This window comes from Mastacembelus armatus, chromosome 16 (genome assembly GCF_900324485.2).
Source record: "Mastacembelus armatus chromosome 16, fMasArm1.2, whole genome shotgun sequence".
Taxonomy (NCBI): Eukaryota; Metazoa; Chordata; class Actinopteri; order Synbranchiformes; family Mastacembelidae; genus Mastacembelus; species Mastacembelus armatus.
The window spans coordinates 16,998,476-17,016,930 of NC_046648.1; the positions used below are offsets into that span (position 1 = coordinate 16,998,476).

Here is an 18,455-nt window from a genome sequence, read left to right on the forward strand (position 1 = left end):
CTACAGTCAGAATATTCTTGCAGTATTATGCTACAGATAAGCACTGTATAGCAATATAATACATAGCAGTAATATAGTGAGCTAGTATAAAGTGAAACATAGACAACCTCCTGCGATTGCATGAAAATTTTAATAAAACTCACTGGTCTTCATGTGTAAAAAAGTTATACAGCAGTATATAGAACCATAGCATAGACAGAGGCACCCTTATTATTTCTAAGTGCTTATATGCATCACTACTCACCAGCTAGAATACAAATTGTGCAACAAAATGCAGCAAGAAGATGAAGATAACTTCAAAAAATCTGACTAATCAGCTCCACAGGTTTTAATACAGAGTTATCAAAGAAACTTCATTAGCTTTCTTTGTTGGGTGCTACTGATTTAGGTGTGAAGTGGAAAAGGTAATGATTTGAAAGGAAACTGAGGCGTTAATGCTTGTTTATGGAGAATCACTTTGCTTCGTTATTCTTGCAGCAAAGCTAGAAGTTGTCAGAAATACAGCTGACAGATGAAGTAGCTGTAGGATTCGCAGGATGCTGTGATCCAGTTCTTCTCAGGTGGGCTTTTGCCGCACAGGATCCCACAGTCACCTGGTGATAGCTCCTCTGCCCAAAAACTGCAAACAGAAATGAACATGGACTAGTATATTATAATCTAATGCAATCCCATAAAAAAGCCCTTTCGTAACCACATTACTTGTAATTTTTGCCCACTTAATGTAGTAAATGAAAAGGACTATATTTAATCCACATATCCAAAAAGTAAGTAAATAACCAAAGTCTTGCTAGTCTCAGATGACATGATTTGTCCTTTAATTAGTCAATCAATAGAAAATCAGTTGGTTCCTATGGTGTTGATCAAACTCATTTAGTTTAATAATAAAGTCATTCCTCTATAACAGCTTGCAGGAGGGTCACCTCTCTTGGAGCGCAGTGTTATTGACCCAGGTCCATGAGGCTCCTTTGTTTCTCAGCCCGATCCAGTATTTCACTTTTCCCATTTTAGTCAGAAAATTCTATAAAACAAACCACCATTCACCTTTGAACAAATTATTTCTATTAACTTCATTGTTATACTACAAGGCCAAGTGACAAGTGAGCTAAATCAGAGTTTAAGTGATAATAGGTCAACCTGAACTTTCTGGCTGGTGATGACAGCCAAAGAGCCTCCTCTAGAGGAGCAGTTCTTCTGGCTCTCCTCCCAGCTCAGCCTGAAGGTGGACAGATAAAAGCACGATCGGCCAAAGGTCAGCCACCCGTCTGCACACTGACGGCAGCCGAAATCTGCAAGGCAAGAGAGGACAGCCCAGCATGTAAAATACTCAAAAATGGGGAAACAAAAGGTCACTTTACAAATTTTCCTATTTCATGTCATCCAACAACTCCACAGCTTTCGGTTCCCTTTAGATTACATTTATTTTATTTGGTAGTTGTATTTTCACTTGCATTTTTGCTCATATTTGCAGAAAAGCATTATCTGTTGAGCTTGGGAATTTTTAGATTATATTCAAATGTGTGTCCTGTGTATAACATTTTAAATGATTCGGCTCTGCATGACTTTTGTTTGATTTCACTCAGAAAGCTATAAAGTTGTTGAGAATCTCTTACCTAAGAGACTGTACTGCTTAATTAATATATATCTTCTCAGTTCTCTGAAAACAATCACATGGTCTAACTTCTTCAATTTAAAAAAAGCATTTAGGCAGCTGTCAAAGCAGAACTGTCACTAAAACCGTAGTCTGTAAAAATATACCATTTGTTTTTTGTTTTGTTTTTGTTTAGATATGTGGCTTATTCAAGGTTTTCCACATTGTATTTTTCCATTGGGATTGCACTCACGTCTGGGTTGAATGTTGTCGAAGTGGGCCTGGCATTGCTCGTAGCTGCATGCTGGAGTAATTGAGGGGATGTGCCTTCCTGGAGCTGCTGTTGCAGTTTTCAATCTGTCTGGGCAGACTGTGAATCCTGTTTGGACTGGAAAGTAGAGCACAGTGGGAGGAGCCATGAGGAAAATAACAATGCCTACAGGCTGCAGCAATGCCATGGACTAGACTTTGTATTCATGTACCATCTGTTATTATGAGCTAAAAGTGAATAAAAGCCTTCTGATAATAGATCCTGAATCAAATTTTTCACATTATTTTGCTTCTGCACTGCAAGTAAAACCTACAGTCAAGTCTACGGTCTGCACTGCTGTTACAAACACAATCCGGAGAGCTGTAGTTTGTTTTCATAATGCTGCCATGAAGTCAGATCCATGGCTGCAAATACTCACGTTTCACACCGAGTACGATGACTACCAAAAGCAGGATCAGGCAGAGTAATGTGAGGAAGAAACACCCGACACGGTACAGACGTACATTTCCCTCGGCCTGTTTGCCTGAGGACGACGACATCAAGCAAGATGTTAATGAGATAAGCACAACACATATCACCATTAGGCTTAAAAACAGCTTTGACCTACCTTTCTCCCCCTCCAGCTCAACTGATAACTTGGATGACAAGGTTTCCTTGGCTTCATCTTTTTTATCCTCACCATAAATGCGACAAAACCGGATGTACATGGAGAAAAGTGGCTGGGGGTTTGTTAAGAAGCTTGTTCACCCTCTCCTGCTGATTCACGTCTGCCTGTGGCACTGCAGTTTTAAAAGCCCCCCCCCCCCCCCCAAATGTCTCATCACCATAGCAACATGACCTTCACCAATCCCTTAATTATTCATGGAAACAGAGCTTGTCCTTCAACTCCCCTCTCTGGTCAAAAAATGAGTGTGATTGAGAGAGTGAAACGGAAGCAGCCTGGAAACTCCCCATCCCAAAACAATAGATAGGAAAGAACATACAGTCGCCACTGATGCATGTTTGAAACATCATTCTGTAAATATGTGATTAAAGTTCAGGATTTTGCACAGCAGAAGAAATTACACCAGGCAGACACTTTAGCTAGGGAGTTCTGTTTGTACATAAACCTCAGTAATAATAATAATGAGAAATGTGTCATGTTTTTAATAAGTAAAAGTCCTTTCATTTCAAAGTCTTGTAAGAAACAAAGTAATACATTTACTAAACCCAGATGTGCTGCTGTAACTTCAGTGGATTTTATTGACCCAATTTCAAGGGCCTGCCATTCAAAACATCCACACACTGTGCTATGACTGGTTTCATTCTAATCTAAATTGGTGTGGTAAATCCAATCAAAATACATAAAACAGGGTTAAAGATTGATATATGCATCTTATCTTATGTTATCTGGAATTTAACAGTAACCAGACTCTACAGTTAGCCCTGCAGTCTGTACAGCACCTCTGTTAAAAACTAACAGACATTACTACTCTTTTAGTGGAGTTGTAGTGTTACAGTGGTTATCGTTTACGCCAGGATTGAAGAAAAGAAAAATATCTGCCAATGAATTTTCAATCAATCAATCGTCTAATCGATTAATTATTTATGATTTAATAAGTAAAGCAGGGCGGTGTGCCTCGAGGACCAGGGTTGGGAACCACTGCTTTATGTAGCCACATAGCTTCAAGCTATAGATACTACAACTAAAGTGATGCCCCATCTTCCTCTTGACCATCACATCCACTTTGAATCTGTCTGAACTGGCTGTAGAATATGTAATAATGCATTTGCAAGTGTAAAATAAAAGAAAATTGGAGTAGAGGGAGAGTTAAAAGTTTGTTGTTGACTCAGGGCAACGCTGTGCTGTAACAATAACAATATCACAACTTTGCTTCTAGTTTCATATCTTCTTTTTATATGATGCAAGTCAAGAATTCTTATGAATTGCAAGTGTTTATGTGAAACAGCATGAAGATCATAATAAAACACATTTGTAATAACTCAGCAATGCAGGGAAGATAAAGCCTACATATTGCCCTTTATGTTTCTTAATTTCAAATAGAAATTTATGTTATGGGAAAATCAAGCTGTTAATGTCTGCAATTCTGGTTTATCTTTTTCACAAGACCTGCAGACATGCTTGGACACATGTTGACACACTGTCTTTACACACGTCAGCTGTAGATAACACGGCGGCCATGACCACATTTTAAGTAAAAGTGTACCTGTTGTTTTTAATGGCGCACCACTGTAACCAGCTTCAGAATAGACATCCTCCGATTCATTTATTAGTGTAGCATAGTGGTCTTGTGTTTCCTCTACAACTAGACAAAAATATAGACAGACACCTTAGAAGCAGATACATAAAGCATCAATTCTGAATTTGCTACCAAATGTTCAAGTAAATAGAACTAAAACTTTTTATACATATATATATATATATATATATATATAAATATATACATATATATATATATATATATATATTCGCCTTCTAAAAATATTATTGTCGAACAACATTTTGGTAAGGTACATGTATAATTTCTAGTTCCACAGTATGTGTTTTTCTGATTTTTATGTCTTAAACTAAATGTATTTTACCTTCAGTTTTGACCTCCGGTGCTGGCGTACTTGCTCCTTCATCTTCTTGATTTCGTTCTTTCTCTGTGGTGATCTCTTGCATCTCCATGGCAGCTCTCTTCTGCTTCCTTAAGTTTCACTTTGCGGTCTTTCAATCCTGACTAGTCAACTGACAATGAGATTATGTAACCTTTCATCCCTTTTTTTCTACACACATGCAGATAAAATTGTCAATAGAAAATAAAATGTGTCAAAAAAGGGTTTTTTTTTTCTTTGGAAAGATTAAACCCCAAAAATGTTCCCGGACTTAAGTGTCTAGTCACAATGACTCATATTCATAGAGAAAATCCATGTGAAAATGTCTCTGCCCTTCCCTTAAACCAGGGTTGCCCAACCCTGCTCCTCCAGGGTCATTGTCCTGCTTGTTTTTCAAATATCCCTAGTCTACCCACTGCTGATTACCTGGATCAGGTGTGTTCAGTCAATCAGAAGCTGGAGGATACCATCTTAGATGAGGGTGGAGTGGGGGAAGACAAAGTGTGTTGACCAAGAAGACATGTTCTATGTATAGCAATGAAAAGGTTTTAATAGATATTTTCTTTGTTTTTATTTTTTTTTACTGATATCTAAATGTAATGGGTTTCCAGATGGGGACACTGATGAAACAAAAAGAAATCAGAATGTTTGTATTTTCATCTTTATTTTCCACATTTATGATATTAATTTACAAAAAATACTATTTGCATTAAATACAGATGACTGAGGAAGATAAAGAGAGCTGTCGACATAATTTCATCAACTTCCTTTTACACTGCATACATTTTCTTTTCTCCAAACAAGGAAACAATATAACAAAGTGTAATCACATGCATTATGTCCGACCCCCAAAACACCAACAAAAATAATACCTGCAGTCTTGATCAAACTCTGTGAAGCCTTTTTTTCTCCCATGTACCAGTTATTTATCCAAACTAATATTACAGAAAATAACAATGGTGTGAAGCAATACAAACAGCCTTAACTCTTTATTCCTCAGTCTCTTTCTCTCTGTCTTCCTCCAGTCTTTTGTCCTCCTTAGGCACCATACACACTCTCATTACTGTAAGTCATGTAGAGAAACAGGTCCTCTTCATGGTGCTCCTGGAGCACAACAGAGAATAATGCAATATTTAGCATAAAAAGAGTACTTTTATTAATATGGGAAAACAACTTTTTTTATAATATCCAGTAATGAAAATTATCCTGGCTACAGTGCTTTATACCTTAACAGCTTTTGACAATCACAAAATACAGCTCTTTTTTTTAGCACATTACAAATAGGTTTTTTATATCACTTTGAATGACCATGCATGTTCAACATGGTGAGTTTTTTTTAAATGTGCACTGTCTTACTTTCAGACTATTTCTGAAATCAAGAAAGGAGAACAGAAGAAAAGTAACTGCTGTGTAAGCAGATCAGCCTTGTCTAAGAAAAAAAGAAGTGATTTTTGGTAAACTGTTGAGGAGGAAGAGCGAAAAATGCTTGAGTGTAAGCTGAAACTCATTTACACTAAGCATCTGAGAACAGACAAACACAAATCACTTCAAAAAAGGACCATGACTTGTAAATGTGTTAATGTGTGTGTTAGAGAGGATCCTCAAAGTATGTGTGAAAAGTGAAGCTACCTCATATACAGCAGAGAGAGGGGAGCTTGATGGGGGAAGGGAGTTGTTGACGAAGAAGAAGAGTGCCTCCTCTGGTCTCAAAGACACACGCTGCCGGATCAGAAAGCACAACTGCCCCACTAAAAAAAAAACGTTAGGGGAGAGAGAACGGTAGTGAGAAGAGATATGTCATGCATTGGATTTTCCCTTCATGTGAAGAAGAAAAAAAAACTGTAGGAGATGACCAAATCACCAGTAAGTCTTGACACATATTCAGTGACAGTAAACCAAAATACTAAAATTCTTCCTAAACAGGCCAGCTGAACCTTGTACATCTTCACTGTCTGACTGAACGTGAGTGCAGTGACAATAAATGTTATTAAATATGCCTGTTTTATCAAAAAAAAAAAAAATGCAGTTGTTCCCATCCAAGTCACAGGTGGCTTAGAAATAGACTGATAAATATTGATGGAGTATATCAACTGCAATTTGCAAATGTTTCTTAATCTATGTGTATGTCACCCGATGTGTAACAAAAAAACTTCAGTAAACAAATTCCTAACTAGTTTAACTGATAGTGCTAAGAGCAAGTTAGTTTTTCAACACTATGTATCTTGATGACAAAACTAACTCCAGCCCCATTCACTAATAAAAATCTAAAAACAATATTTCATTCAGTTATCATTATCAGATATCTTAAACCTCCAAATATCTGTGTTTGCCTCAAGAATTTACACAGGATATTGGCTGAAATATAATAACCTCCAATCTTAAATAGAAAAACCTTTTGTATACAGTCTGAATGACCGAATATTTTACCTGTTAAATCTGAGGGCACTAGGTATTTCTTCTTGTCCAGTTCAGGAGCTCGAGACCTTTGGGCCCTCTCCACAATGATCTGGTTCAAAAGACCCAAGTGCAAACAGTCAACGTTCACAGAGAGACTAGATTGTGTTCAAGAGCCATAATCCATAACATCAAAAAATTCACACAACTTTACAGTAAAATTAATTTAAGAAATCATAAAGCTTCCTCCTACAGTTTGGGTTTGGGTTAACTGGTGATGCTGAATTACCCATCGGTGTGACTGATAGTGAGTGTTTGTCTGTCTCTATGTGTCAGTCCTGTAATAGACTGGTAATCTGATCAGGGTGTAGCCCGCCTCTCACCCTATGTCAGTTGGGAAAGGCTACATCTCTGCATGATCTTGGAGGTGCCGGGATAAGGTGCAGATGATAGACAGACGGATGTATCAATGGATAGCTAGTCCATTATTGTAACAACCTAAATAAACACTTAGATAAAGATTTAAATAATTAAAATTAGTAAATATGCCTTTGTAATCCCATTTAAGTGACTGAAAATCACTTACAGTAAATCTCAAATGTTAAACCAGCTGTTCTACTCACCGGTATCTTGTCAGGATGTTTGGCCCGAACTCTCTCTCCCTCTGCTCTCCTCACCTCTAGTGGCACTGAGCGCTGGTACTGACTGCCCATCTGTAAACATCACCAGAAAACATGAAGTCCTTGACAATAGTATGATTTACCAAGCAGACAAAGGATAAAGAACACTGGCTGACATCAACAACCAGTGCATTTAGTCAACAAGTGATACTGGCAGCGAAAGAGCACGTCATTGCTGCTCGAGATGCAGGCGTCTTTTTTTTTATAGCAGTGGATGCAGATTACAAAGTGCCTCACAGAATACACATGAACATATGCATATGTAGCCAGATGTGCATATACAAACTAACCTGTTCATGTGATTTAACAAGCATACATATAAACATTGTCTGACAGTGTCTGCCACAGACATGCACACCCAAATTGGTAGGAGTACAATATGTACATGAAGTCACATGCATGTCTGTGCACATATCCTGTCAACTATCTACTAAAATACAGGTGACAGTCAAACAGTGATCATCCAGAAATTAAAAAGATTGACAGAAAAACAACATATATCACACAGAAGCTTTACTGTAGAGGTATATCTTTAAACCAGTTTGGAAATAGAAGACCGTATAGCTATGTATGTTTGTATTCAGCTGTTGTGAGCGGAGCTGACTGTTCCACAGAAGTAGGATTTTTTTATTCCACCACTGGATTTGCAGGATTTCTGCATCAATGCTCATCATATGTTATTACTTAAAATGATTTAAAAACTGCCTGGCCTAGCTGGTTGAGCACTTGCTTCTTCTCTGTTTGGAAATCAGTGAGGGGGACTGTGTTATTGCATCAATATAATAATTTTTCAGGCAAAAAGAGTGAAAAAAAAAAGCAAAACTATCTGTAACTCCCGCAAATAACATTACGACACCACTTTCTGGGTGTCTGGGTTCATCGTGAAATGAGGCCACGTCACTTCTCATAACAATACTACCATCGGCTAACTGCCTCGCTTCAGAGACTGATATACATAAAATAACTAACACGAATCCAGGTCTTCTACATTTACAATATAAACGTGATCAGGACAAAGGGTGGGTTTGCTAGTTAACTGTACCTGCATCAGCTGTTAGCTAAAAATGCTAAGAACTGCAGCTAACGGTACAACAGTGTAAACATACCTTTGACAAAGACAAAAACAATGTTCACTCAAAACAGGACAAATCTATATATACTCCACTGGTCCCTTCTGTGGTCAGGCTTCTCAAAAAAATGGACAACTTTAACTCAAAATGCAGTCATAATGTTTGGGAACGCTATCACTTTCAAAGATGTCGACTGGTCTACTTTAGCTGCAGCTGAACGAAAACAACAACAAATACCGCAAAGCCCGCCCACTACATTTGTGACCAATCAGAGACGTGGCTGTAGATTGACAGTGAAACATTCCAACTAAGAGGAAACCAAAGGAAAAGTTCCTTGCGTTCATTGGCTGAATACGAGTGTCAATTTAAAGTTGTTATGGCTTCATTTTGATTGACTGACAGCACATTCAACCAATAGTAGGTCTCAGAAACTGGACAAGGCCTGCTCAGGATCCCGCCTATAGTCACAGCTCAGCCAGACTACGTGCTTAACGTGTGCTCCTTTATCACTATTGTTCATTTTGTACCGTACACAAGTCCTGCAGGGACATGCAACTCGCAAAGGCTCACTCTGAATGTAAACCATTGTTGCTGCAGTTGCTACAGTTATATGTATATAAGTTAACAAAAAAGTGATTTAGTGGTGAAAGAAAGCAGCCACAGCACATTCTTAAAGCAGGCCCAAACGTGTTCTCACCTCATCAATCTGAATTTGTTGAAATACATTTAAAGCTGAAGTGCTTTGTTGTATGTTTCCATTACTGTCAAACAGCAAAACAGTTTATAAGTTTAGAATAATAGTCTTATAAAAAAAGATAAGATTTATTAATCCCTGAAGGGTAATTCTGCATTAGTTCAATCACTACAGCAAAAGTCCTGTCAGGCATTATTCACTGCCTTTTTCTATTACTGATGTCACACTATCGTGTATTAAACTTTAAAATGAGACATGTTAAATTTAGTAAATAAATGGCTTATGCTAAATCTTGGGTATAATTAAATAAGGTGGCATTTACCTGTAAATAGGATTTAAGATATATAATATATATTGTGTAATTATGATTTGTAAGATTGATTTGTTTGTATAAAATTTTGATCCAATCAGTCCAGTACTCTCAAAATCACAAATGTTAACCTCATGGTGGTGCTAGATGAAAAGGTTGAGAGGATCTCTATAGTTTTACCATCTGTAGACCACAGATATCTACACAAAATGTCATGAGAATCCATCATTGAGAGACTTCATTCTGTAACTAAGCTGTAGACCAACTAACAATGTATGTATGGTCACCAGCACAATTTCCTTTTGAGTTTTCTTTAGTGAATTGGAATATTTGAATAATGTCAGTGTTTTATAATTGATGGGTAGGTGCTAAAACAAATACAAGAAATGAGCCAATATCCAACAGCATTCACAATGTCATCCAAGAGAGCAACCACTGCATGTTTAATAACTTGGTTTATGCAGTTCAAACCATAAAATTATGCGAATTCATCTACTTCAGCTATCATAGTCATTTTTTGCATTTTTGTCAACTTTATGGAGAAGCATCATTTAAAAAATGTATAACGTGAATTTTTACTCAAGTTTTAATTTCAATGCAGCAATAAAAGAAACAATAATAAAGTTACTGTACACAGATATAACATTCACAAAGAGCAACCTTGATGTTTTTCAGGTTTCACCGATCAGCAGGTTTGACTCAAATCAGAGTCTGAGATCTGCTGCGATCAGCAAGCCAAGCACCGATACTGGTTTCCCACTGATGTTTTCCCGCTGATATCTGTGCCGATCTGGAAAGATTGTGTATACAAATTCCCACATTTATTTATACCACCATTCTCTCATGTTGTATTTTACTGAAAGTAACAAAAATGCTCAACATGTGAAAAGGTCCTTTTCATAGGATTCAGATACAGAATTGTAGGATCATTATGTCTGAGCAATATTGCTGTTGCACTTGGTTGATGTTCAGCTGATTCTTTGACATTCAGTGGTTTAAAGTTTAATCTAATAAAGACATTACTTTTTATACCTGACCTAAAGACACTAATATAGTGGATGCTATGGATATTTATGGCATTATTGATCTCTATGACACTTTGGTGCTTTCCATCTGGCAAACTGCTACAGTATTCTCTCCACAATACTAAATGCCAGCTGCAACCATTAAGAACATTGTCGATAGAGTCACTCTATCTTGTAGCCCATTAGTCATGATCTATAATGTTGCAGCAAAATACCTGCACACTACAACTTTGATGTCTAGAAGAGTTGTAAAAGTTGACTCATCCATCCATTATTATACCACTTAGCCTATCAAGGGTCAGAGAACCAAACATAGCCAACTTGGGAAAGAGGCATGGTAGGAAATGTTGCCAATCTATCACAGGGTGACACATCAAAACAAACAACAATATGAAGTTGTCAGTTAACATAAGCTGTATGTCTTTGGACTGTAGGAGGAAGCCAGAGCACCCAGGGAAAACCCACTCAGACATGAGGAGAACATGCAAACTCCACACAAAATGGCCCCAGGTTGTACACGATTCTTGCTGTGAGGCAACAGTGCTAACCACCACACTGTTGATCCACCAACTACTTAATTCCACAGTTTTTAAACAATTCATGACGAAATTAAATCTGTGATTCAGCTACAGTCAGTTCCTTTGAATCTCTTGCGTGTAACAAATTGGACTATTAGCTTTGGTTTTCTCCTTCGGTGACATACTCTAATCCAACTTGATGTTGCCACCGTTTAGCAGTTACCAGTTGTAATGTGATTTCTATTGATACATCAGTGGTCCTCAGCATGTTAAATCATTGTGTGTGAAAATAGTTTAGCGTGTGTACAAGATGCAATCTGATGGAAAATTGAACATCATGTCTACAAAACTCCAACTGAAAAAAAAGGCAAAATGAACAATCACACCTTGTATGTACACTTAAATTCCACACCACAGTTCGGACATACACGTTTGCATTTTCCAAACAGGTTTCCTAAATGGTTCACTAGAAAGAAAACTGCAAACAAATGTCATGATGTTGCAGAATTTTCATAGTGGCCATGCAGGTTTTGGTGATAGTTGAAGGAATGTGGATAGGACTGGTGATAACAGACATAGTTTGGAATTAGGGTCTTGACCATTGCCCCTTCACTATTCAGATGAAAGCCAGCAATTTCACATCAGCATGACAAAGGAGTTAGTGCTGAAACACTGATTTGAACCTTAAAGCAAACTTTCCCCGAGGGATTCCTGATCTGTGGTGAACATCTACCTGCTCATTATGGCCTCACTCTTTCTGTCTTACCAGTTCACTCCTCCTCAGCCTCCACCCATTTATTCCCAGTCCCTACATGAGCCTCCACCCTCATGGAAAGGTCATATATAGCAGTGAATGAACAAAGTCTGTGCTGTATTCCATCCATCGGCCCTGTAGATTGCAAGCACTTTCCTCTTGCTCTTGGCTGAGGTTATATTAGAATTATATGGTTGAAGGTTTGAGCCTGTTTGTAAGAGTTTAGTTTTATTTTTTTCATCATATATAGCAGTCATGCCACAGGGATTTTGGTATTCATCTTGGACATTTTATAGGTGTTCTAAGGATTGTGACTGAGCACACCTGAGGGCTTGGACCATTGTTGTTTAAGGGTAAGACAGTTAATTTATTATGTTGCATTTTGTTTTTCAAAACAGTACAACAAATATAATACTTGAATAATAAGTTTTCAAGAAGTAAACAATTATGTAATTCTTGCCTGCTGGTATAGACCTGGATTCACCATGTTGGACTGATGGTTTGCACTGTCACCTCACACCAAGAGGGTTCCAGGTTCAAATCTGGGTTCCTGGGACCTTTCTATGTGGAGTTCGCATGTTCTCTCTATGTCTGCATGTGGTATATATAGGGGTTCTTCCTCCCACAACCCACAGACCTATGGACAACACTAAATTAATAGGTGTGAATGTAAACGTGATTGTAAACGTAAACTGTCTATCTTGGCGACTTGAAGTGAGACCCTGGGTCTCACCTCAGTCCCCCTGTGACCCTGAATAGCAGAAATAATGGATGGTATAGTCTGGTGTGTTTTTAATCTCTCTGTACTTTTCATTTATTCCTTCCAGTTAACCATTAGGTGCCAATGTCTCCATATTTGGCCAGATCTTTTGCAGTCCAGCTCAGTCACTGGTGGAGCCAGTTGAACAAGAAAAGATGGGATGAGATTTTGGATGAGACATTTCTGCTCCACAACAAACTGTGAGATACTCATATTAGATAACAATTTCAATTGCTTTTGAAGTCCAACCTGTTAAATTATAGCCTTTTGTATCTTTTTTTGTTCAGCATAAATGACATTCCTCTCTTCTATGCGGCAAAAACTAACAATGTTGAATGTATCAAGAAACTGCTCAGCTCTGCATCCACTAATATATTTGAAAGAGGTAAGACTGAGTTGCGAATTTCATCTTTACTGTGTTGTTATGTTAGTGTACTGCAGTGTCAGTTGTATGTCGTCTGTATATCCTCTCACTCAGGTGCTCTTGGGGAGACAGCTCTTCATATTGCTGCGATGAATGACAACCTGGAGGCAGCTTTGGCTCTGATGGACGGAGCTCCTGAGCTCATCAATGAGCCCATGACCTCTGAGCTTTTCCAAGGTTGGCATATATAAACACACAGACAAAACACAATGTGCACTTGAAATTTTATGTGTACGCACACATGCAGTCACTAGATTTTATAAACAGTTAATTCACACTGGGCTGACAAACCCTGTCTATCTCTCCTCTGCATCAGGTATTACTCCTCTGCACATTGCTGTAGAGAATCAGAACATCAGTCTGGTCCATCATCTCATTAGTCGTGGTGGTGATGTGGAAACACCTCGAGCCACTGGATTGTACTTCAGGAAGAGGAGAGGAGGACTCATATACTATGGTAAGTCAGAGAGAGTGAGCCTAAAATGTACAGGGTGGTGTAGAGTAATTATAAAGATGATATACTGGTCCCCATATTCTTCCTGTCTGCATGCAGAAGTGTCATATAGCAAGACAAGAAACCCCAAGGTGCTTCTCATGAATATGAATTATTTTGGACCAAAGTCTTTTCCAAATAAATATAATGTATGTTTTTGTGCTGAGTGATATGACACAGATGATGTTTTTCAAAATGTACATGTGGTCCACAGGTGAGCATGTCCTGTCTTTTGCTGTGTGTACTGGGAATAAGGATATTATCTCCATGATAATTGATGCAGGGGCCAGCACCAGGGTCCAGGATTATCGAGGTATGAAATACTGCCTTTTTAGTCAGATATTTTAATTATTAATGGCCTTGTGTTTTGTCTATGCGTACCTCCTGTCTACATCCTCCTTTTGTCTATTTTTTTAGGCAACACAGTGCTTCATGTTTTGGTTCTGCAGCCCAACAAAGTGGCTGCATGCCAGACCATTGATCTAATTATGGCACACAATGCAGAGCTGCACGAAGAAGTGCCGCTCGACATGGTGCGAAATATCAGAGGCCTTACACCATTTAAACTGGCAGCAAAAGAGGGAAATACTGTGGTGAGTAACCAAAGGTTAAAATAATAACATGAGCGCATGAGACGTGCCCTCTTCCTGACCCAGGCTTTTTATTTTGATTCCTGTCTCACACTTAATTCTGGACCTTTTATTTCGGGCAGTTATGTTTGTAATTAGATTCACCTGCACCCCAACATGTCCTTGTGCCAACCCTTCTATCAGCTCCTATGAGCTGTAACTCAACTCACCCATTTGTCTTATCCTTAACCCACCTGTTTCTATCAAGTCACCTGCTTACTGCTCACTATAGCTTCCCCTGAGTCACCTTCCTGCCAACTAGAATTTGCTACCTCATCCACTGTCTGCCCATGGTCAAGAACTCTGCCAGATCTACCGATCTTCCCAACTGAGCCAGTCACCCATGGTTCACTTACTCAAGTTGCTCTCTGACAGTAACTCAGCCTCTCTGCCTGCCTGTCTGCTATAAATTTACCAGTAATTGAACATCATCTCTGCTCCTCCTTGATTTGTCTCACCTTCCCAGATCTCTATCTTGCTACCAACGTTTTTACCGCTTTGCCCACCTCAAATCCCTAACAATAAAGTCTGTTGTTTGCTCCCATCCTGTCCCACTGTCCCACATTCCTGAAACCTGACAGGAACAGATTATATCACTATTTCAGTTCTCACTGTTGTGGTTTGATCTGTATCTCTCAGGTATTTCAGCACCTGATTAATAAAAGACGGATATGCCAGTGGAGCCTGGGCTCTCTCTCTTCCAACCTGTATGACCTGACGGAAATCGATTCAAGGGCTGACAACATGTCAGTGCTGGAGCTCATTGTAAGCAGTCACAACAAAGAGGTAAACCACAGAATATAGTACAGATAATTCTGTCAGTTATAATGACATTGATGTGATGCTTAGAAAAAAATTCAGCACATTTCATTTTGTTTTCAAGGTGAGGAGGCTACTGGAGGTGACCCCAGTGAAGCAGCTGGTCAGTCTGAAGTGGAACCTGTATGGAAAACATTACTTTAGGTAAAGTTTGATGTTAATGAATAAGGTGAAATGTCTGAACTTTACACATGTCCAGCTTTGTTTGACAGTGTTTTTCTTACCCTTTCTTGTGCCAGACTGCTGATACTTCTGTACCTGCTGCACATTGGGATCTTCACAGTGTGTTGTCTATTTCGCCCTCTGAAGGACATTCCACAGAACTACACACAATCACCCATGGACAAAACCATCATGATTGAGAAATCACTCAGGGTGTGTTGGAGTTAACCTGTATATTTAACACACACCATGATACTAACATGCTTTTAGTAATATTAATACAAACCACATTTCTTCTTCCCATGTCTTAGGAGAGTTATGTGACACATGAGGACAACCTGCGACTGGCAGGCGAGATCATCAGCCTCCTGGGAGCTTTTATTATACTGTTCATTGAGGTGAATTTATGGTTAATCTTAACACATGCTGTCTGCTGTATGACACTGTACTGCACATGAACATGCTATTCTACATTCTTTCCAACAGATCCCTGATATAGTAAAAGTGGGAGCAAAGCGCTTCTTTGGACACACAGCAATGGGAGGCCCCTTCCATGTCATCCTGTGAGTACGAACACTTGTAATGAGTAAAATAAAGACCACTGCTCTCAAATACCTTCTAACCTTTCAGTTGTTATTTCGACCAGTATCAGCTACGCATCTTTGGTGGTGTTGCTGTTTGTGTTCAGACTCTGCAATGTTCCTGGCGAGATCGACGTGATGGCATTGTGTTTAGTTTTCTGCTGGTGCAACGCCACATTCTTCTCACGAGGTTTTGAAATGCTCAGCTCTCATTCCATCATGATACAGAAGGTATGAGACAGCTCAGCATGGACACAAACAGTGATACATGTTACAGGAGCTCATGAGTGTAGGAATAGTGGCTTGTTTCAAGTGCGCTTGAATTAAAATAATTTTAAATCAGATTAATTCATTTGTTGTTTTCAATTCAGTTTTATTTAGATAGCACTATATCAGAATAAAAATGATCTCAGTGCACTTTGAATATAAACTCAACGTTTTTGAGCTGTTTGTGTTTTCAAACTGCACTCCCTTGTTCCTCATTTTTCCTTAGATTATACTTGAAGACCTGGGAAAGTTTATGTGGCAGATGTTAATTATAATCATTGCTTTTTCCACTGGTGAGTAATTCTCTGTGACTAGATTAAAGAACTCTAATGTTCACAAAGCTTTTAAGATAAGAATTTGTTAAAAATAAGGATTTGCAGCAATGTGGTTCTTGTCTTTTATATTCTTTATCTTATCTTGTTTATTTTCTCAGGCATATGGATAGTGTATATGACCCAGGATCCTACTTCCATACCTCCCTATGCCTCATTCGCTCTCACGCTCTTCTATGAGACCGAACTCATTTCTGGTTTCGTTAATCTGCCTTTTGACCCCACCATCTATACACCACCGATTGTTTGTGTGATGCATGTTGTCTTTGCATCTGTGGTCTGCATCCTTCTGGTAAATCTTCTGATAGCCATGTTGACTGACACTGAGTGGAAGGTGGCCAAGCAGAAAGATCTGCTCTGGAAATTTCAGGTAAAAGATATGTTAAAAAGAACACATCTGAAGACATAAAAATAAATGCAGAGAAACATCCTGGCATGACCATGTAAACTGTTGTGTCAGAGTAAGTGTTATAATGATGCTGTGCAGATGGTGGCCATTATTTTGATGGTGGAGAGGAGGCTGCCACGCTGCCTGTGGCCTCGGTTCGGGGTATGTGGTCTAAAATATGGCCTGAAGGAGCGCTGGTATCTCAGGTAAGAGAGTACTCTTAATGCAAAGAGAAAAAAAATTATAGGAGAATATAGGTATGAGAATGTTTCCCAAATTTCTCTATGAGGGGTTTAGTTTAATAAAGACTACAATTGTTAAAAGACAGCTGAGGTTGTACCAGAAATGAAATAACACCAAGTAACTGTAGAAACCAGTTCACAGCTTTATGACATTTATCTTGATCTATCCATGGCTGATGGTTTACCCTATCATCTTTGCAGGCTTGAGGAGAGAAATCACAGAATAATGCAAGAGGGGAAACGATACAAAGAAGATGTAAAGAAAAGGGATGGATTGGACAAGACTGCCCAAAAGGAGACAGTCTCAAGAATCCCTGACCTCAAACCAAAAAACTCTTTTGGGAAAACTGCAAAAGGGTGGTCGCTGAGTCACCACAGCACTTTGGATATGGAGATGGAGCTGAAAGGGCTGGAGGAGGACATTAAATATGTCTAGAATGTGCCCATTATGTGTATAATGTTTTGCCTGTGAGCCTTAAGGGCATTTTCTGAGACCTTCCATCATCTCACGGTCTTGAACTTATGAAATGTTGATGATTTATGTGATTAATATGTAGTTATTGAACTGCATTGCAAGAACATTCAACTGTCAGTTTCTCTACAAAGTCAGTGTGAATATTCCTGCAGTATTATGCTATAAAGAAGAGTATGTTATTTTTAGCACTATATAGCAGTGTAATACATAACAGTAATATGCTACATTTAAATCAAGTGAAGCAAAGTTTGTTATGTAATTGCATAAATATTTTAATAAATCCTTATTCACACATCAAGCACGATCCCTAAATATGAACAAAATGGAGTGTTCATTGAATATATGTCAAACACATACATTGTCAGAGACCCTTCTCCCAAGTTATTGTACATGGTGATAAATGTTGGCAGGATGGACCTCATGGAGAGACTTTGTCCCAGCACTTTGTCTTCTTTCTTAGTGGTGGAAAGTACATTACCTCAAGTACTATATTCAAATACAATTTTGTGGTATCTGTACTTTATTTGGGGCGGCATGGCTGCATTGTTGTTAGCATAGCCTCACAGTAAGAAGGGTTGGGGTGTGAATCCCATTCAACCCTGGGGCCTTTATGTGTGGAGTTTGCATGTTCTCCCTGTATCTGAGTGGGTTTTCTTCAGATACTCTATGGAGCCAGAACGATGACGTTAAACCTTGGCAATGAAAAATAACACTTGGCACTGAAAACAAAACAAGTCCTGCAGAAGGAAACATTGGCACTGAAGTTTTGCACTGAATAAATGACATTGGTATTGAAAAAGTTTTAAAACAATCACAATCTTCCGTTTATGTTGATGTAAGTTTTTTTTAATTGTCAGCAACAATCTTCTGATTTTCTCTCAATGTCAGTGATTTTCAGTGTCAAAGTTACTTTCTTTTTTTCCAGTTTCAGTTTTGTGTCGCTGTTTTGGGGTGGAGGGGAGGGCTCTGAGGGGCAGGACT

General features: G+C 38.6%; 3 protein-coding genes across 5 annotated transcripts; 1 reads left to right on the plus strand and 2 right to left on the minus strand.

Annotated features, from left to right (window-relative positions):
- Nucleotides 1-111: 111 nt before the first annotated feature.
- On the minus strand, nt 112-4,634 carry LOC113136600 (early activation antigen CD69). 3 transcript variants are annotated; one of them, XM_026317549.2, is made up of 7 exons: nt 4,443-4,634; nt 4,067-4,159; nt 2,278-2,382; nt 1,842-1,976; nt 1,135-1,286; nt 921-1,018; nt 112-619 (listed from the first exon to the last, which is right to left on the minus strand). In XM_026317549.2, the coding sequence occupies exons 1-7, from the start codon at nt 4,528-4,530 to the stop codon at nt 493-495; spliced, it is 798 nt and encodes a 265-aa protein (XP_026173334.1). In that variant the 5' UTR covers nt 4,531-4,634; the 3' UTR covers nt 112-492. The 3 variants fall into 3 exon arrangements, with proteins under 3 accessions (XP_026173334.1, XP_026173333.1, XP_026173335.1); XM_026317548.2 differs by having other exon boundaries at nt 4,067-4,165; nt 4,443-4,629; XM_026317550.1 differs by lacking the exons at nt 4,067-4,159; nt 4,443-4,634 and adding an exon at nt 2,467-2,656.
- Nucleotides 4,635-5,102: 468 nt separating this feature from the next.
- LOC113136626 (gamma-aminobutyric acid receptor-associated protein-like 1) lies at nt 5,103-8,828 on the minus strand. The gene is made up of 5 exons (XM_026317590.2): nt 8,638-8,828; nt 7,475-7,564; nt 6,885-6,963; nt 6,087-6,205; nt 5,103-5,561 (listed from the first exon to the last, which is right to left on the minus strand). The coding sequence occupies exons 2-5, from the start codon at nt 7,562-7,564 to the stop codon at nt 5,496-5,498; spliced, it is 354 nt and encodes a 117-aa protein (XP_026173375.1). The 5' UTR covers nt 8,638-8,828; the 3' UTR covers nt 5,103-5,495.
- A 3,217-nt stretch (nt 8,829-12,045) lies between these two features.
- LOC113136743 (transient receptor potential cation channel subfamily V member 6-like) lies at nt 12,046-17,435 on the plus strand. The gene is made up of 18 exons (XM_026317777.1): nt 12,046-12,255; nt 12,427-12,563; nt 12,730-12,862; nt 12,950-13,047; nt 13,141-13,263; nt 13,403-13,543; nt 13,794-13,892; nt 13,997-14,172; nt 14,848-14,994; nt 15,092-15,171; nt 15,267-15,402; nt 15,501-15,587; nt 15,676-15,752; nt 15,836-16,001; nt 16,264-16,330; nt 16,471-16,739; nt 16,857-16,963; nt 17,201-17,435. The coding sequence occupies exons 3-18, from the start codon at nt 12,747-12,749 to the stop codon at nt 17,433-17,435; spliced, it is 2,124 nt and encodes a 707-aa protein (XP_026173562.1). The 5' UTR covers nt 12,046-12,255; nt 12,427-12,563; nt 12,730-12,746.
- The last annotated feature ends 1,020 nt before the right edge of the window (nt 17,436-18,455 follow it).